Below are 21,412 nucleotides of genomic sequence, written 5' to 3'. Positions count from 1 at the left end.
TCATCATCTCATTTTTCAAGTCCTTGTTTAAAATAGAACTATATTTTGGAGATGATTTCGTTTTCAAATAACCGAAAGTGGAGTGGTTGTAAACTTAATAAAGGGCCATTCTTGAACATGGGGTGAGACAATAGGTCCTTTTAATTTTGTCTGGCTTGCATTTCCAAATAAAATGTAATATTTTTTGCTGATATAATTTAAACAGGTCGCTGTTTAAATTATCTCTCTGAAAGGATGCATTATGAAAGGAAAATGACATGTGCAAGAGACGGTGATAAAATGTTTCCTTTTAGAGACTATAATACATAATCATAATCCAGGTCAGGTTAACCAATAATATACACAATGCACTAACCCTGACTCTCATTTTTTAAGGGTTCATAGGTCTAGGTCTATATATTCCTGGTGTTTTTTTTTTTTTAACAAAATTGCTTATTTTAATTAAACGCTATTCACAGACCGTGCTTATTTGAGACCAAAACTAGCGTTCAATTGTAGAGTCATGACTTTTATAATCACTTCTATTTTCTATTTTTCACTTCTAGACTATCAGAAGAATTTTGGTACTTATTTATTTTTCATCCAAAGCCATGAATGAGTGAGTCACTCAGCTTTATGTAGGTGCCGAGGCTATATGACTGCACCATCAACTTGATTCTTTAGCAAACATCACTTGTTGCTTATATTCAGCCAACACATATATCTTAAGAATATCATGGAATATATATTTTTTTAAATGTATAGCTTCCAAAAGCATAATCAGTGCTCTAACTCCCCTGTGCGGTGGTCTGAAGCAATGAAGCAGTGACGCAGGGTAACGTACTAAACCACAAATTACCTCTAAGTCCCGCGGCATAATCTCAAAACTTTTAATTGAGGAACCACTGTTTTTTTTAATTAAATAACTGCTCAACCACCTGAGTCAATATGTGTTAGAATCATCTTTGGCAGCGATTACAGCTGTTAGTCTTTATGGGTAAGTCCCAAAGAGCTTTGAAAACCTGGATTGTACAATATTTGCCATTATTCTTGAAAAATATCTTCAAGCTCTTTCAAGTTAGTTGTTGATCATTGCTAAACAGCCATTTTCAAGTCTTGCCATAGATTTTCAAGCCAATTTAAGCCAAAACTGTAACTAGGCCACTTAGGAACATTCAATGCTGTCTTGGTAAGTAACTCCAGTGTATATTTGGCCTTGCATTTTAGGTTATTGTCCTGTTGAAAGGTGGATTTGTCTACCTGTGTCTGTTGGAAAGCAGACTGAACCAGGTTTTCCTCTAGGACTTTGCTTGTGCTTAGCTCTATTTATTTTCTTTTTATCCCCCCCAAAAAATCACTAGTGCTTGCCGATGACAAGCATACCCATAACATGATGCAGCCACCACCATGCTTGAAAATATGAAGAGTGGTACTCTGTTGTGTTGGATTTGCCGCAAACATAATGCTTTGTATTCAGGACAAAAAGTTCAATTACTTTAGTACTTTATTAGTATTGCATACAGGCTTCCTTCTTTTCACTCTGTCATTTAGGTTAGTATTGTGGAGTAACTACAATGTTGTTGATCCATCCTCAGTTTTCTCCTATCACAGCCATTTAACTCTAACTGGTTTAAAAATCGCCATTGGCCTCATGGTGAAATCCCTGAGTGATTTCTTTCCCCTCCGTCAACTTTATAGTAACTGGGTGTATTGATACACCATCCACAGTGTAATTAATAACTTCACCATGCTCAAAGGGATATTCAATGTCTGCTTTGTGTGCCCTTTGTGAGGCATTGGAAAACCTCTGTACATGTAGTCTTTGTTGTTGAATCTGTGCTTGAAATTCACTGCTCGACTGAGGGACCTTACAAATAATTGTATGTGTGGGGTACAGACATGGGCTAGTGATTCAAAAATCATATTTAACACCATTTTGCCATGGGGTGTAGAGAAAATGTTGCCATTTTAAAGCAAGTTTGCTGCAATTATACACATTTTGCCATGGGGTGGAGAGAAGATTTAGCAATTTTATAACTAATTACATGCAATTCAACAAATTATGCCATGGGGCAGAGAGGAAAATTAGCCATTTTACATCTAATTTCCTGCAATTCTACACATTTTGCCATAGGGTGCAGAGAAATGTTTGCAGTTTGTAATATGATATCTGAGTGAGACTAACAAAATCAGAAATGGGGGCCCCCCAGCTGGTAATTCGACCATGATAACAATTTTAGATAGCTAGCTGCTAAACTAACTTAGCAATCAAAAAAAATGTTAGCTGACATGGGCTAATTCAAGTGGAACTGATAGCGTTTTAACTACTTTGCATATATGAAACAAACAGACAATAAGAGGTTTAAAAATAGATTATATTTGACTCCAAATTCTATGACGCAGAATATGGCATTGTTGGCAAAATAGATGGATGCGGTTCAATGCATGATTAATATAATTCACCAATACATTTATTGGTAGTAAAAAAATATATTGCTATCTGGCTGTAAATCACAGCTGCCCTGGTTGTATTTGCTGCCTCCACCCATTCGGGATGCACTGTTTCAGTTTCAATGACTCAATATTGTGGACAAAAACTGACAAAACTAAGGCAGGGAACTTCAATACAATAAAACTGGCAAGGGCAATGATCACAAGTCAGTCATAACGTGCCTAATAGGCTAGAGTATCTATTTATTTAGCAAGCTAAAAACAAGGAGCGTAACATTAGCTAGCAAGCTAGCTAGCTGCTGGGAGGCTGTCATGTCATTGCACGAGTGGGTGAGTGATTGACTTTTCCCCGTCATATCATTTTTTGGTGGCTACAGCTAGAGGTGCAGGTGTCACTTTCTACTTGAACAACTTATCCACAGTTAGCATGCATATCTCTTAGTTGTCAATGAAATGTATTTGGCATCGATCAAATGGAGCAGGCTACTATTCACCATCGTTTATCAGTGCAATTTTGACGGCCAACTACAAACTGAGAAAGTTTGATAGGGTTTATCTACTCTTGCTTTGTTAGATTTTAGCTCATCTTGCTCTGGCTAACATTAGTTGTTGATCTCAGGGAGGGAGAGATCGCCTACCTGTTTGTTGATGGTTGCTTGATCAATAGGACTGTACATTTCCCAAATGTAAGTAGTAGTGTGCAACTGCAGACTGCAATTCTGGGCGTTCCTGCATGTTGACATTCCTACATCTGCAGGAAAGCCCCCCCTCGAGCATTCCATTGGTTCCTGCATGAATGCCCTCCCTCGGGCACAACATCTTCGTGCTTGTGTGACACTTTTGAATGTGGGTCAAACGGAAAATAAAAGTATTATTCCGTATTATTTTTCACCCCCGCCTGCTGTGTACTGGAGTCAGTAGACAGTGTCCTTCGCTCCCACCTGCTAAACACATGCCCTCAACATCATTAACAGAACTGCGTGAAAACAGTGCCCAACAGGCAGTGGCGAAGGACACGGTCTACTGGTAGTCACCGCTAGCACAGCAGGCGGGAGGCTGGGGCGACACTGTGTGCTAGCTTACTACTGTAGTTAGCTGGCTAGCACACGATGACGCCCCCGCCTGCTGTGTACCAGAGTCCTCCTTAGGACAAGCTGGCTAAGCTAGCACACAGTGTCCTTCGCTCCCGCCTGCTGAACACCTGTTCTCGCTGTCATTTACAGAACTGTGGGAAAACAGTACCCGACAGGCAGGGGTGAAGGACACTACCGGTGTGTAGCAAATAGCTTATTTCCATATAGGCCTTTTGTAGCTCTGATTGGCTATGGTGCATCGGTCTGTGTAGAGTCCGGTCCTGAACAAGATTGACACATTTTTGTTAGGTTTTATGCAGTGTCTATTAAATTGTCCAAATGCACGGTCGCTTTACCACAATCAAATTTTCACAAATACCTTACTCTACGTCCTTCCCAAACATTCTATGAAACTGTGAAAGTATTTCAAAAACCATATCTAAGTGTTTGCTTGTCAGAAAATGTAAACAAAAGAAAACATATTCTTCCGGGGGGTGTATATGAACAGATTTTTATAAGATTTCATGTTGCTAAAACGCTGTCACTTCCTCTTTAAGTGACTGACAACAAGAGAAAAACTGCTGATGCAGGACCAAATTTCGAAACTGCACCTTGTGTATTCTACTATTCTAACTCGGAACAGTAAGATGAGACCTCGACTGAGTTCCAAAAAATGTATCCAAGGGCCTTCAACAACAACAACAAAAAAGGGGGGGGGGGGGGGGGGGGGGGGGGGTTCGCGGCCACCAGTTACCCATCTTTTTTCAAGGGTGTTCACCCAAAAATGATTAATTAATTCAAGGTTTATACATATATGTCCATTCAATATAGAATTGTTTCAGAAAAACAATAGTTCAAACTACTATATTGTTCAAAAGTTACGGACTATGTACTTTGAGAATTGTCCATGTTTAGAGTGATTGGAATGCTGTAACGGGCATGATTAAAAAGTAGTCACTGCTCAATACAAGGCAATTGTCCAGACCACTTTTATGCCTATTTTAGATTATGGGGATATTATCTATATGCATGCAGCAGCATTTACACTTCAACCACTAGATGCTGTTTTCCATTGTGCCCTTTGTTTTATTACTGGTCTTGGTTATAGAACTCACCATTGCGTTTTGTATCAAAAAGTGGTTTTGGTCTCTTTGTATATAAGGAGAGAGCAGCATTTGCTTGTGTTTATCTACAAAGCACTCATGCAGAAACTTCCTATGTATCTATCATCATGAATTGAATTTAGATTTACAAATGACCAAAACCCGGTCTCAGGCTTGGAGAACCCCGGATGCCCCTTTGGTCTCCACAGAGATGGGTAAAGCTGCTTTTAGGGTTTTTTTGCACCCTTTATGTGGAACAACTTCCAGAGCTTTCTGGAATGAGATGTTCCCCTTGGTCAGTTCAGAGTAATGACCAGAGACCTCTTATGTTGATAAATGTGTCAGTTTTTTCTTCATGTTTTGTCATTTTGTATATTGTATGTGTTTGATGTATTTATGCAGGGCTCATCTGTAGAAGAGATCCTAGTCTCAGTATGACTTCCCTATCAATATAAAGGTTAAATCAAATAATAAGTACAAGTATATTAAGGTTATACTGTTGTAGAGAACAATTGAATTATTCATTATATGAGATTTATAATGACATAGGGCAAAGAAAAGTACGTTTTGACATGAATTTCGTAGTACTCTCATGAATTGCCCCGTTTTTCTCAACATTCTAGAGCAGTGTGTGAACACCCTACATACTCTGCCTTTGAACTGATTGTGGATGTAAGTGATATATACACCTGTTGTATTCGGCGCATGTGACAAATACACATTTGATTTGATATAGCTGAATGAGATAAAGTACGTACTTTTCCTTTCAGCTGGTTGTGGATGTAGGTGAGGATGAGGCGAGGGATCTCCACCAAGGTGATAATGAAGGAGCCTTTGGCCACGGTGCCCAGATGGTAGCGGGCCAGACGCAGCATAGACGACACGATGGGGGTTATTGGCAGTTGAGATTTATTTCTGATGTCCACCACAGGATAGAGGACAAGAAGAAGAGTTGGAAATAGTCAAATTAACTGATACAGGACTGACTTGGGTTTAAATAGTATTATCTGTACTAATGGACCAATAAAGCAGGTATTGTGCTGTAGCTTTGCACTTTTGGGACAATACCATTGGTTCAAATGCACCAGGCAAGCTCAATCAAGTACAGCTAATGTATTTGACAGAAAAAAAAATATTTTGTACCCAGGTCTGATACAGGATATTTCCAAGTGAACACACCATAAGCATGCCATTACTTTTATTACATTTCATCACATAGCATTTCATTACAACACTCTCGCCTGACCTGGTGAAGTAGTAGGTGACCACAGCTCCGGCCACCGTCATCTGCTGGCAGGCAAGGATGAACTGACTGATCCAGATGAGGCCCACAGCGTGGTACCACACCATGTACTGGAGTGGACCTGACATACGAAACTCCACCAGCCCTGTCTCCTCACTCTGCACTGGGCTACCTGTAGGGGTTACACACAGACAGGGTTCGAGGTCGCTCTGCACAGGGGTGCCTGTAGGGGCACACAGCTAAGGTTAGGGGTCAATCTTCTCGTTCTTTACAGGGTTCCCTACAGCCAAGATTGGGGGTAGGCTGATCTCCTCTGATCTGCAAGGCATTCAAGGATCATGATTTCGTGCCCGGAAAGCTTTTTTTGTGCTGGGAAAATATTTTCATTCAAATATAATACAGCAAGATGGCACCATTTTTCAACAACAAACACTGCAGCTCGGATGAGTTTGATGGACTCTCTTTTTTAACGTTATCTATTTTATCGAACTCTAATCTGAATAAAATCCAGGAACAGCTAAAAGGCAGACAAAGGGAAATAGTAGGCAGACAAATTCTACAAAAACACGACGCTTTGTTGTATTGGAGGTTGCTCTGGTGTTGTTGTTGATGAGGGAGAACATGATGCAGTGGGTAGATTTCAGAGACCTTTTCTTTGACTGTGTGCCCGAGCTGCCACCCACAGCACCAGACCGACCCAAGAATCTAAATAAGAGTGGGCGTCGGAGTCATGCCACTCTAGCCATGCGCTTTCAGTTCCAAAATGTCACATGAGTGTGTTAATTACATAGAATTAGGAATTAGCATACTAAAATGGACATGAACCATCCTATGATGGTCCTAAGGTCACCCATGTTGGTCAGCCATGGTTTGCCAGTGCTGTCATAAGATAGTGTGTAAAATAATGAATGTGAAGAATTTATCTGCACTGTATGTGTGTAGGTAGGTAGAGGAATGTTTCCATAAATGTTTCTAATTAACTGACAATATGCCAACATTCCATTCAAACAATGCAGTCAATACACAGTCCTACACTGGCTCAAATCAGTTGAGCGGGCTGGCGTGGTTACACATGGTCTGCGGTTGTGAAGCCGGTTGGACGTACTGCCAAATTCTCTAAAACGACGTTGGAGGCGGGTTATGGTAGAGAAATTAACATTAAATTCTCTGGCAACAGCTCTGGTGGACATTCATGCAGTCAGCATGTCAATTGCACGCTCCATCAAAACCTGAGACATCTGTGGCATTGTGTTATGTGACAAAACTGCACATTTTAGAGTGGCCTTTTATTGTCCCCAGTACAAGGTGTACCTGTGTAATGATCATGCTATTTAATCAGCTTCTTGATATGCCACAACTGTCAGGTGGATAGATTATCTTGGCAAAGGAGAAATGCTCACTAACAGGGATGTAAACAAATTTGTGCACAACACTTGAGAAATAACCTTTTTTTGCATATGGAACATTTCTGGGCTCTTTATTTCAGCTCATGAAACATGGGAACGACAACTTACATGTTGCGTTTATATTTTTGTTCTGTATATAATAGTTTGTTTAAAACGTTTACATGCTTTGCAAGAATAATGATTTCCCTAATAATCCTGTTTACATGGACACATCTGAAATCAGGCTACCTGATGGGACTTAAATAAATGCAGAAAATCACCAATGAAAATAAACGTTCCACCAGTGACCAAGTCATTTTTGCGAAGCCTATTTGATTCTGAGTTCGGACATATAACATTTGTGTGTGAAAACTATTTCTAAAATGCATATTTTCAGTTTTTCCGAACTCACTTCACTCGCGCATAAGCGGAAGGTTTACGCTACTGGTTCTGGCACATATGCAAATACACTGCTGGAATGCTGATTATACTGTTTACATGTCCTAATAATTCGAAAGATAGCTCAGAAAACCAGGTGTTTTAATCGGCGTATGCTTACTTCGATTTTGACCTCACGCCAATAAAGATAAGCAGAGTAAGGTGTTAACATGACTATTTCCATACTCTGCCATAATCAGTTTAATATCCAATTATTAGTGTGCATGTAAATGTACTCATATAATAGCACTCAAGGCTTTCTAAGAAAACAAAATCTGAGATATTTATGGTCCGTTTACATATATTTGAGAGGCTATTTATACAGATAATGTGTGTAAAACACGTATAAACTGTATTTATATGACAATATTTGATATTGACTATAATTCCATTACACAATTTCTAATGCATCACATACCTTATTTGTATTTTCCTGCATAAGTAAAGGCAGGAAATGCATCACGTGCCTCTACTGTCATTTATTCTAATTAAACTGGTTTTGGATTTGTCCCTGACCAAGATGGCTGCCATTTTCACCCCATTATGGAACTTCGTGGGTTTATGACATAGCCCACTTTGTAATTTAATAGGATCTCTATGATTAATCATCACATCACGAGCAGGATGAAATGAACCAAACAGTCCATACGTACAGTATCCAAACTTTCCATAGTGACGCAAGTCCACTACCTTATTATTTTTCGGGGCATAAAACAATTGGAACAAATCTGTAAAAAAAAAAAAATGGTATCCTCGCCAAAATGGTTTATTTAGACATAAATATCTTGTTGAAAGGGGAAAATAAAGACATTAACAAAAATGTCTGTTTCACAATGCGACAAAGTTGTATTCCATTCTGACCTGTGGTTCCGAGGAAGAGGAACACACTGAGCCAGGATACCCAGAAGAGCATGAGGCTGAGGAAGGTCCAGAAGGGCTGCAGGGCCAGCAGGGGCAGGTGAGTGAACACCTTGCCCGCTACGTGGAACAGGGTGATGGTCAGTGCCACGCGCTTCCTCATGAAGAACAGCAGCAGCAGCAGGATCACCTGAAAATGGGATACAGGATATGAAGTATTCGGAAAGTATTCAGACCCCTTCACTTTTTCCACATTGTTACGTTACAGCCCTATTCTAAAATGGATTAAATAAAAAATCCTCATCAATCTACACACAAAACCCCATGGTGACAAAGCGAAAACACGTTTTTAGAAATGTTTGCAAATTTATATAAAAAAAAAACCCAGAAACACCTTGATTACATAGGTATTCAGACCCTTTGCTATGAGATTAGAAATTGAGCTCAGGTGCATCCTGTTTCCAGTGATCATCCTTGAGATGTTTCTACAACTTGATTGGAGATTATTTGGAAAGGCACACACCTGTCTATATAAAGTCCCACACTTGACAGCGCAAAAACCAAGCCATGAGGTCGAGAAAATTGTTTGTGGAACTCTGAGACGGGATTGTGTTGAGGCACAGAACTGTGGAAGGGTACCAAAACATTTCTGCAGCATTGAAGGTCCCCAAGAACACAGTGGCTTCCATCATTCTTAAATGGAAAAGGTTTGGAACCACCAAGACTCTTCCTACAGCTGGCCACCTGGCCAAACTGAGCAATCGGGGAGAAGGGCCTTGATCAAGGAGGTGACCAAGAACCCGATGGTCACTCTGACAGAGCTCCAGAGTTCCTCTGTGGAGAAGGGAGAACCTTCCAGGAGGACAACCATCTCTGCAGCACTCTACCAATCAGGCCTTTATGGTAGAGTGGCCAGACGGAAGAAACTCCTCAGTAAAAGGCACATGACAGCTTGTTTAAAGTTCGCCAAAAGGCACATAAAGACTCTCAGACCATGAGAAACAAGATTCTCTGGTCTGATGAAACCAAGATTGAACTCTTTGGCCTGAATGCCAAGTGTCACGTCTGGAGGAAACCTGGCACCATCCCTATGGTGAAGCATGGTGGTGGCAGCATCATGCTGTGGGGATGTTTTTCAGCGGCAGGGACTGGGAGACTAGTCAGGATCAAGGGAAAGATGAACGGAGCAAAGTACAGAGAGATCCTTGTTGAAAACCTGCTCCAGAGCGCTCAGAACCTTAGCCAACGACACAAAGCACACAGTCAAAAAAACCCAGGAGTGGCTTCAGGACAAGTCTCTGAATGTCCTTGAGTGGCCCAGCCAGGGTCCGGACTTGAACCCGATCAAACATCTCTGGAGAGACCTGAAAATAGCTGTGCAGCGATGCTCCCCATCCAACCTGACAGATCTTGAGAGGATCTGCAGAGAAGAATGGGAGAAACTCCCCAAATACAGGTGTGCCAAGGTTGTAGCCTCATACCCAAGAAGACTCAAGGCTGTATTTGCTGCCAAAGGTGCTTAAACAAAGTACTCAGTAAAGGGTCTGAATACTTATGTAAATGCAGTGCTTAATTTGAGCCAGATCTCTCCATTTTGGACTATTTTGTTCCGGAACCTATTTAGCCAGATCACGTACATCTCGTGGCATGAAAAACTATTTTCACTTTTTGCAATGTAAAAATTATAATAAAAGCGATCAACGTTAATTTGAGTTGCTTATTCATTTATTCTTCTGCCCCCACAAAAAAAACGTAACGAGAAAAAGTTGATTTTCAGCTCAGGCCTAATATTCTAAGAGTTGATTCGGGTTGGGCCGGTCCAGGTTTATGGTTTGACCAACATTGTAACCTGTTTGAGACCAAAGCGTGGCTGTGTGAGAAGCACGCCAGTATCCCTCACAAAACTAGAATGAAATTAACATTTTATGATATCTCCCTCTCTATTTGTTCTGATAGACTTGAGCCTGCAACTCTCATCTCTCCAGAATTGCACTTCATCATTCATTTCCTTATAGAATCAAAGCCGCGCGAAGGGTTCTGGAGGAGCTGCAGCACCCTTGATAAATTGAAATAAATTAGCCAAAGTTACAGAATTACTGCTGTCTGTCAGAAATAAAGGAAATCATTCAGAATAGCCTACTACAACATGAAACAGGCTATAATTTAGCCACAGAGGATCAATTGTTTTTTTAATAGTCTAGCTGTGGATTGTAGCCCAATAACTAGGAATAGCCTACAGTCGTGAACGCGCAGCAAATCTGTCAGTGAAAAAACAGCATGCAGACAAAACAGGCCTTTCGCAGTATTTCAAATACAATCGAGAGAAAACAAAGGTTTGGAAGGAAACGGCTGTTGCTGAAAAGAGAATACTATGCTGTAGGCTACGAACATACTTTGGTCAACTTCCAAATATTGTTTTGAGTGAGAGAGAGAGACCTTTGGCACGAGCGCATCTGCCATCACCAGCAAGTGAGCTGCGCATCATTGGGTGAGTCAGTGAAACTGAAAAGCATTTTTAGGACTATAATTTCCTCCTCACATTGTAGCCTACAATATGTCTCCACACACCTAGGCTAATAATGGATTCAATACAAGGTCGTTTCTATTGATCTCAGATTCTCCGTTTTTTCAGTGTCAAAGTAGCCTGCCATTTCAATTATTTGTGTGGTATTAAAAATGATTCTACCAAAGTCTCCAGTCATGTAAAATGACGTAGAATTGCATGAAATGCGTTTATAAAAGGCAGATTTTTCCCGGACCCTAGGCTACTAAACTTTTTCCTAATCTGTGCACCTTCTATAAGTACTTCTACTCTACTGCTCCATGCCACTACGCAAATACGATGATATGCATGCAATGCTTTATTATAAAAGTATTGCACCCCCCTCTTGCGCTCACTTTTTGTTCAGGCACCTCACGATTTACAAATTAAGCACTGTGTAAATGTGATAGGTAGCCTCGCTGTTAGGGTTGCACATTTTGGGGAATATTCAGAGGTGGAAACTTTCCGTGGGAATTAACGGAAATATATGCAAATTAATATTAATACCATTTAAATGTAGATGTTTTTTACATTGGACATATTTACCATACCGTATGGAGACAGAAACAAACCTTTTAGCTTATCATGAGTAGACATAATTGCAAATGATTAAATCCTTCCAATAGAAATAAAAAAAACAATTTAGTTAAGAATTGAACTTTAATTAAATGAGTTGGCTCTTCATGGGATGATTTCACTGAACAACAAAATAAAGTGAATATTGAATGATCCCCAATGATCCATCACATCTCCCAAAAACATTTTCAAAATATATCTGTAAAATGATAGTCTAGAAACTAAAGGTTTGTTTGTCTTCCTCTCAGGCTTCCATGTCTTCTCCCTGGACCTCCTCAATGTCCACCTCTTGAACATCAGACTCTGAGGCTTCATCTTCACTGTCACTTTCCAACCTTGTTGAGGATGGCTCATTGTCAGGCTCAAATAGCCTCAAATTTGCCAGGATGGCCACCAATTTTTCAACCCTTGTATTGGTCAGCCTGTTGCGTGCTTTGGTGTGTGTGTTCCCAAACAAGGACCAGTTGCGCTCTGAGGCGGCTGATGTTGGTGGGATTTGGAGGATGATGGAGGCAACAGGGGAAAGAGCCTCAGAGCCACAAAGTCCCTTCCACCAGGTGGCTGATGAGTTATGTTGGCATGACTGCCATATTGCATCTTCATCCCAAAGCCCTTGCTTGGAAGTGTACTTCGCCAGACTGCCAAGAACCTTGCCCTCATCCAGGCCAAGGTGGCGAGAAACAGTGGTGGTGAAACCATAGGCCTTGTTGATCTCCGCACCAGACTGGGTGCCAGCTTACTTGGCGTCCAACATGTACGCTTTTTGATATATTTCAGAACGGCAGTTTCCTCTGCTTGGAGCAACAGTGAAGTAGGCAGGGCAGTATGGATTTCTTCTCTTACATCTGCAAGCAGAGTCTGAACATCAGACAGGATGGCATTGTCTCCCTCAAACCGAGCAATGGCTACTGCTATAGGTTTCAGGAGTTTCAGGCTGCTTACCACTCTCTCCCAAAATACATCATCCAGGAGGATCCTCTTGATGGGGCTTGTCCATATCGGCAGACTATGATATGGCCATTTCTTGGAGAGACTCGTTCCCCTCCAGGAGATTGTCAAACATGACGACAACACCACCCCAACGGGTGTTGCTGGGCAGCTTCAATGTGGTGCTCTTATTCTTCTCACTTTGCTTGGTGAGGTAGATTGCTGCTATAACTTGATGACCCTTCACATACCTAACCATTTCCTTGGCTCTCTTGTAGAGTGTATCCATTGCTTTCAGTGCCATGATGTCCTTGAGGAGCAGATTCAATGCATGAGCAGCACAGCCAATGGGTGTGATGTGAGGGTAGGACTCCTCCACTTTAGACCAAGCAGCCTTCATGTTCGCAGCATTGTCTGTCACCAGTGCAAATACCTTCTGTGGTCCAAGGTCATTGATGACTGCCTTCAGCTCATCTGCAATGTAGAGACCGGTGTGTCTGTTGTCCCTTGTGTCTGTGCTCTTGTAGAATACTGGTTGAGGGGTAGAGATGATGTAGTTAATTATTCAACCACCCATCAGAGATGATTGCAATACAGGCTGCTTTCTCTATGATTTGCTTTACCTTCACTTGAACTCGAACTCTGCATCCAGCAAATGAGTAGATAAAGCATGTCTGGTTGGAGGGGTGTATGCTGGGCAAAGAACATTCAGAAATCTCTTCCAATACACATTGCTTGTGAGCATCAGAGGTGAACCAGTTGCATACACAGCTCGAGCAAGAAATTCATCAGCATTTCTCTGACTATGTTCCACCATTGAGTCAAAAACACTTCTGATTCCAGGAGGACCATGAGCCGTTGCTATCAATACGGTGTCTGATTCCTAATTTTCCCCTCGAATAGAAGTAGAGGGACTTCTGTCAGAGGTTGCTTGTTGTGAGCGCTGTGGGAACTTTATGCACTTGGCCAGATGATTCTCCAGCTTTGTTGCATTCTTTACATATGATTTGGCACAGTATTTGCAAATGTACACAGCTTTTCCTTCTACATTAGCTGCAGTGAAATGTCTCCACACATCAGATAGTGTCCGTGGCATTTTCCTGTAAAGATTAGAAAAAACGACAAAAAAACCCCAACAAATCCAATTCCATGTACAGATAAATAGTTAAGCAGTTAGATTAAACAACTCCTTTGTAAGATAATTGTTTTAAAATTAAACATGTGTGGAACAGGTGAATTAACACTCCTCGGTTAGCAGGCTCAAGGAACCTAAAACCCACATGGTAGCAAACACTAACTAGCAGAAATTGTTAACAAGTTAGAAATTATTTAAACACACTTTGCTATAGGCTACTATTTACTAGTTAAAATAAAATCATGTATCTCATAAAATACATTCACCCCACCCAGCATTGTAATCAAAACTGACCAGAAAGCATGTAGTCCTTGGCTCAGACAGTGTAGTAGTGTGGGCTCAATAGCATCTCATTAGTGAGCTAGATCTTGAGAATCAGCTGTACATGTGATGGCAGAGTGCACTGCACATGTGATGGAAGAATGCACTGTGCATGCAGAGGGTTGCAATTCTATTGAACTGGGGATAGTTTAAACAAAATATGCCACAAGACCTAGAATTGCCTTATGTGTATCCCACAAAAAAGGTTCACTGTTATAAGCTAACTGTTTTGATAAATTTAAGCAAAATTCCCCAAATTCCAGTGCTTAACTTCCCACCGGAACCCTACTCATGGTTAAGGGCGTTGGGCCAGTAACCGAAAGGTCACTGGTTCAATATCCCTGAGCCGACTAGGTGAAAAATCTGTAAGAGCAGCTGCTAAAAGTCTAAAATGTAAATGTGGGTCAGGCCATTTCTGTCTTTTTCTTGTTGCTTAAACATTTACATTTTAGTCATTTAGCAGACGCTCTTATCCAGAGCGACTTACAGTAGTGAATGCATACATTTAAAAAAATATATATATAATTCCGTACTGGTCCCCAGTGGGAAACGAACCCACAACCCTGGCGTTGCAAACACCATGCTCTACCAACTGAGCCACACAGTTGGTAGAGCATAAACAAATCTGTTCTTGAAGAGCAAATACTTGAAAACACACTACAGTATAAACACACGGTACCCATATAAAACAAAGGAATCACAACACATGACAACACAAGCACGCATGCACACACACATACAGTGAAGATGGTGGCAATGACAGCGTAGACCAGCAGAGCCTGGACGTTGCCTGTGGCCAACTGCTGTTGGGGTGTTGGGGTGGTACCAGTCTGGTCGGTCAGATTCATCCTGTGGTCCACGTAGAGCCACCACAGAACCCCGGTCCCACCTGAAACGCACAAGGACGAAGCCATTAGGCTACCATTGGGTCCAGGCTAATACTGGGTAAAATGTCATTCTCTGGTTATACACTGGTTTCTGGATGGATATCAGAGAAGAACCAGGTAAAGACTAGTGATGGGTTGTTCGAGAACGGCCGGCTCTTTTCGAACAGCGGAAATTGAATTGCACCTGTGAAAGAGCTGTTCATTTGGCTTCCTGATTTGCATAATGCTACTACTGCTTTTTGAGCTCCCAACAACAATTATCTGGAGATCAGATATAAAAACATTATCCGGAGATCAGATATAAAAACATTATCCGGAGATCAGATATAAAAACATTATCTGGAGATCAGATATAAAAACATTTATAAAAACATGATCCGGAGATCAGTTATAAAAACATGATCCGGAGATCAGTTATAAAAACATTATCCGGAGATCAGTTGTAAAAACATTATCTGGAGATGGTAATTCCTTACAGCAGGGACAGTAGATAGTGAGGAGAGAGCCTCATTCTGGTCCATGCTCAATTTTTGCTCAATCTAATTTCGTGAGGTAACATTCATTTGAACTCACATTTCACAATCTGACATAATGGTAGGCGACCGTTTAGGCTTTACAATAGAAATGTGTTTTTTCATACATTTTTTAAGCACTACAGAATGAAGGAAGAGACTTTTGGGAGCCAAATGAACGGCTCGTTTTAGGTGAGCGGAGCCAAAAGATCCGGCTCACCGAAAAGACTCGGAATGCCCATCACTAGTAAAGACGTCTCTTTCATGACATTACTGAGACGTCGGTAAGAGGGAAGCTTACCTAAAGAGCCCAGAACCACGAGGGCTGTGAGCATCCAGACCAGCACGACAGAGATGTAGCGAATCACTACCATCAGGATTATGGAGAGGACTACAGACAGAGGTGATAGAAATAAGAGGGATGAAACGATGCTATTGTCATGACAAAAAAATGCCTTATTATTGTACAAAGCTATGATTCTTGCTGCTATATTTATTGAAACATAAAGCATAATTGTGTGATATTTCATGTAAATTTAAAGGGGGGACTACTTATTTTGGATGCCAGCGCTCTACAGTGCGACCTTTTTACTCGCATATGCGCTTAAATATTTTGCTGTGCGACCTGGAATTTTTATTTAGGAGCACCAGTGCGCCTAGAATGAAAATCACCCAGATGATAATTGTTGCAATGACTAGGCGACTTCACTGTACTGCAGCCCGAGTGCCATGGGGAATACACTGAGCGCAGATTCACGACTGGCATGCTTCCACTATTACTACAAAGAAAACGGCTTGTTACCTCAAATATTCTCCACTGTGCTCCGAATTTCTTTGTGTGCTCCTAAATGTTTCTACTTTTAAAAGCCGGCATGGAGCCCTGGATGCCGTCAGATCTCCAGGAGACATTTCCTGTTATCATTTCCTGACCCAATCTCAGAAAAGGCAACTTTCTAGGGGGAGAGCAGAGGCCTCTGAGGCACGATCAAATCAAGCAGTATACAGAGAGCGAGAGAAGTTATTTAGGATATACACTATTATGTTTTAGGAGGCTATACGGACAGCTAGAACATAAAACGCCACTTTAGAATGCACAGTACCTAGAGCCAGCACACAGAGGCCCATGATAATCTCCTTGCTGGCCATCACCCCGGCGATGACCCTGTGCAACATGTTGTTGTCACTGACGAAGGTGACGAAAGCCTCAGCGAACTGGGCATAGCAGGAGATGTCCATGGGAGTGCAGCGGTGGAACACCGGGAGAGACTTACTGCACAAAGGGAGAGGATGGGGAAAATGGTATCGTCAACATAGCCTCGCTAGTGTCATTATATTTACTCGCTGTTGACTTGACACTGGTAAAAGGACTGTACCTTGGTGGCACGGGGAGTTTGGGGCACTTTTTGGATCTCTCTCCGTGGCTTGGATACTTGAAGACTGGAATGTCGTATGAGCAGAGCTCAGATCCTATGTAAAAGTGGAGAAATAGGAAATAAACTTTGTGCAATTCATTTTCACCGTTTACCAATGAATAAATGCATACAGTACGGATTAGAGCAGGAAGAACTCTCACCATTTTGCAGTGCAAACTTTTTGACGTCAGTGTACGTCTTGAGCTCTCTGTCTGGACACCTGGACACACAGAGGGCCATGGACTTGATCTTCCTGTTCAGAATGTCAATGTTGCAGGGGTCCAGGAAGAAGACATACCTGGAAAAGGTCAAAGAACAGGACTTCAATAAGGATGGAGGGAAGTATAAAAACGTCCTGAAAAGAGTGAGATGGAGTGTATTTGCCAATGGCCCAAGTCAAGTAAGACAGAACTAAACATCTGCACATTTGAGTAACATCCTTGAATGTTGCAAAATGTACTGTTCCATCTTTCAATACAATAAATTGCATATTTTCCTAAGTATATTTTCATAGTAGACTTTTTGACGTAGGTCGTGTAAAATGTGATGTGGGATAGAGCTTAACAAACAGTCAAATCTCTGTAGCCAAAACACCCCTGCTGCCCCTCAGTCAAAACGTCAATGGGCAACCGGCCCAGTTTAAGAAACAAAGCCCATTGTCTCATTGAAACGGTTCCTAGAGACTGCTAGAACGGAAACTTACTGGACGAGCAGCACAACAAAAAGTTGAATCGTGTCTCAATCACTTATTAGAATATCTTCCAAAAAAAGAACATGGACATGAATTAATGCAAAACATTGTTGCACTCAGGCTACATGTGAAATGGCACCCTATTCCCTAGTGGACTATTATTGACCCCAGCTCTGGTCAAAAAGAGTGCATTATATAGAGAATAGGGTGCCATTTCAGACCCACATCAGTCTTTTCTGACCACAGGTAACAAGAAGTGAGTATAGTAAGATTTAAAGTGTCTTACAGTAATGCCCTGTGCTGGCAAGCTAATTAAGCAACAAGGCATGGGGGGGGGTGTGGTAAATGGCCAATATACCACGGCTAAGGGCTGTTCTATCGCATGGCACAACGAGGAGTGTCTAGATACAGCCCTTAGCTGTGGTATATTGGCCATGTACCACAAACCCCTGTGGTGCCTTATTGCTATTATAAACTGATTACCAATGTAATTAGAGCAGTAAAAATTACTTTTGTCATACCCGTGGTACACGGTCTGATATACCACGGCTGTCAGCCAATCAGCATTCAGGGCTCGAACCTCCCAGTTTATAATCCTCTGTAACCCAATGATCTCACTGGTTAAGCCAGCAACAGAACAAAATGAGCATCGAGGCTTTAACAGGCCTTGCATCAGATGAGCCTTGCAAGAGAGTATAAGTGGCAAACTGGATTACCAAATTATGAAATCCATGTTTGTGCACCGGTAATGTTAAAGGGCGTGTGTTAAAATACCACAACAAAGGCTTGTGGATTGTGGGGAGGAAGGGGGAGAGAGCTAGCCTGGTTAAAATCACACTGAACAATTGTGAAGGCCATGTTCTGTCTGGTTTAACCAGGCTAGGAGAGAGGAGTCAAACTGCTGAGCCTACATTGTCATGGGAGTGGAAATCTCAACCAAAACATTGTTATTACTTTGCTATTACATGATAGGTTAATAACTGGTAAGCATCCATCTCGAGATGGTCCACATTTCCAACGCGACTTACTTGTTGTCGGTCTGATCCCGGCCACTGAGTTCGACCCCCTCGATCTTCTCGTTCTTCTGACCGCAGGTGTTACCGTAGCTGTCATAGCCAGAGATGAGCCTGGCTGCAGCTCCCGTGGAAATGGAGAAACCAGCGATACAGGCCTACAGGGGAAGCAGCTTCCATTAATAACAACATTATTATCATCACCACCATCATCATGATGACAATGCACAAAACAATATCAGGGTAGAGCTGAACTATGCTGGTAAATACAATAATCAGTATAAAACTCCATGTACTAAATGACCCATCGAATAACCTTCGCGAGCCATAAACAGTGTTATTATATTCAATACATGCAATCGAACAGAATAGGCGCCAAACAATGTACCACTATGCTTCATGTGGTTGGATTGACCAGTGTGCTTCATATTATCATATGTCATTACAGTAAACAGTGCCAGTCCTATATAATGTCCACTTACTGAAAAAAAAAGAGATCAATAGGATCTGCATGTGCTCAATGTAAGCCAGTGTAAAGTGTCGCACACTCAGCATGGGGCGCGTTTGAGTGGCAAGGCGAAAGTAGCCGTCTGTAGACTGAATAAATTCTGAGGAGGTACATATGCACCGACAGAAAGTTTTTTTTTTGTTGCAGCGTATGGGACATGCTCTGTTTGCCATTACTTCATACCTTCCTCATTATTATTTGTGATTGTGCAACATGGACTTGTAACAGATGTGACTAAATGGAGTCCAAGGTTCTTGCTGCATGGTAATAGATTGCAGGTCAGCATCAGTAGAGACCGCAGTGTGTTTCTTTCATTCTCAACCTTTATGTTGCTTGTCAGTAAGCAGAATTTGATTAAATCGCATGAAGGACGAAATGCTCACTGTACAGAAACGTATTAGACTATACATGTACATCAGTTCAAATAAGTTACTCTATAATGCGTCGGTGTGTAGCTGGTGTAGATGAGTCCCTGAACAAGGAGAGGGACCGACTTCGGCGATCTGGATGACCCGGAGGACGACCCGGAGGACGAGGCGCAGGGCGATCTGGATGGAGACGGTGGAACTCCCGCAGCAACGAAGGGTCCAAGACGTCCTCCACCAGCACCCAGCATCTCTCCTCCGGACCGTACCCCTCACACTCCACGAGGTACTGAAGGCCCCTCGCCCAACGCCTCGAGTCCAGGATGGCTCGAACAGCATACGCCGGGGGGCCCCCTCGATATCCAGAGGGGGCGGAGGAACCTCCCGCACCTCAGACTCCTGGAGTGGACCAGCCACCACCGGCCTGAAGAGAGACACATGGAACGAGGGATTAATACGGTAATCTGGGGGAAACTGTAACCTGTAGCATACCTCGTTCAGTCTCCTCAGGACTTTGAAAGGCCCCACAAACCGCGGGCCCAGCTTCCGGCAGGGCAGGTGGAGGGGCAGGCGGAGGGGCAGGTTTCGGGTCGAAAGCCAGACCCGGTCCCCCGGTGCGAACACCGGGGCCTCACTGCGGTGGCGGTCGGCGCTTGCCTTCTGCCGCCTCACGGCCCGTTGCAGGTGCACATGGGGGGTGTCCCAGGTCTCCTCCGAGTGCTTAAACCATTCGTACACCGCAGGAGCTTCGATCTGGCTGATGCCAGGGTGCCAGAACCAGCTGATACCCCAGTACGCACTGGAAGGGGGAGAGGTAAGTAGATGAGTGGCCGATCAGAGACTATCAGAGACCCCGATCAGAGAATATGTCCTCAGGCACCCTGTAGTGCCGGAAGACGTGAGTGAACAGGGCCTCCGCAGTCTGTAGGGCCGTAGGGAGACCGGGCAGAGGGAGGAGACGGCAGGACTTAGAAAACCGATCCACAACGACCAGGATCGTGGTGTTGCCCTGTGAGGGAGGAAGATCTGTCAGGAAGTCCACCGACAAGTGCGACCACCGCCGTTGTGGAACGGGTAGGGGTTGTAACTTCCCTCTGGGCAGGTGCCTGGGAGCCCTGCACTGGGCGCACACCGAGCAGGAGGAAACAAAACCCTCACGTCCTTGGCCAAGGGGGACCACCAATACTTCCCACTAAGGCAACCGATGCCAGGATGACCAGAGAAGGGTGACGTGTGGGCCCAATAGATCAAACGGTCGCAGACAGCAGACAGAACGTACAGACGCCCGGCTGGACACTGGGTGGGAGTGGGCTCTGTGCGTAACGCCCGCTCGATGTCCGCGTCCAGCTCCCACACCACCGGTGCCACTAGGCAAGATGCCGGAAATATGGGAGTGTGATCCATGGACCGCTCCTCTGTGTCATACAGTGCGTCTTCCTTAGCGTTCTGGGAACCTGGTCTGTAGGACAGAGTGAAAACAAAACGGGTAAAAAAAACATGGCCCACCTTGCCTGGCGAGGGTTCAGTCTCCTCAAGCCAATGTCTCCACGCCTCAGAGCCTTGACAACAGCCAACAGCTCCCGGTCCCCCACATCATAGTTTCGCTCCGCCGGGCTGAGCTTCTTCGAAAAGAAAGCACAAGGGCGGAGCTTTGGTGGCGTGCCCGAGCACTGAGAGAGCGCGTCCACCTCCACTATGAACGCCAAAGAGGGATCCGGATGAGCCAGCACGGGAGCCGAGGTAAACAGAGCCTTCAGGTGACCAAAAGCCCTGTCCGCCTCAGCCAACCACTGCAGTCGCACCTGTCCCCCCTTCAGCAGTGAGGTAATGGGAGCCGCTACCTGACCAAAACCCCGGATAAACCTCCGGTAGTAGTTGGCAAACCCTAGAAACCGCTGCACTTCCTTTACCGTGGTGGGAGTCGGCCAATTACGCACGGCTGAAATGCGGTCACTCTCCATCTCCACCCCTGAAGTGGAAATGCGGTACCCTA

The 21,412-nt window shown here is 43.1% G+C and overlaps 1 protein-coding gene across 1 annotated transcript in view; it reads right to left on the bottom strand.

Moving 5' to 3' along the window:
• LOC106609909 (choline transporter-like protein 1) overlaps positions 1-21,412 on the bottom strand; it is a 40,662-nt gene that overhangs the window by 11,870 nt on the left and 7,380 nt on the right. The window contains exons 3-11 of the mRNA XM_014208954.3: positions 18,562-18,704; positions 17,004-17,140; positions 16,804-16,897; positions 16,531-16,700; positions 15,732-15,821; positions 14,772-14,920; positions 8,534-8,720; positions 5,853-6,021; positions 5,365-5,521 (exon numbers count right to left, since the gene is read on the bottom strand). Of these exons, the coding sequence (XP_014064429.1) occupies positions 5,365-5,521; positions 5,853-6,021; positions 8,534-8,720; positions 14,772-14,920; positions 15,732-15,821; positions 16,531-16,700; positions 16,804-16,897; positions 17,004-17,140; positions 18,562-18,704 (1,296 nt within the window). The remainder of the gene's footprint in view (positions 1-5,364; positions 5,522-5,852; positions 6,022-8,533; positions 8,721-14,771; positions 14,921-15,731; positions 15,822-16,530; positions 16,701-16,803; positions 16,898-17,003; positions 17,141-18,561; positions 18,705-21,412) is intronic.

This window comes from Salmo salar, chromosome 08 (assembly GCF_965601325.2).
Source record: "Salmo salar chromosome 08, fSalSal1, whole genome shotgun sequence".
Lineage (NCBI taxonomy): Eukaryota > Metazoa > Chordata > Actinopteri > Salmoniformes > Salmonidae > Salmo > Salmo salar.
The sequence above is the reverse complement of the archived record's forward strand: the minus strand, read 5'-3'. Positions and strand labels throughout refer to the sequence as shown.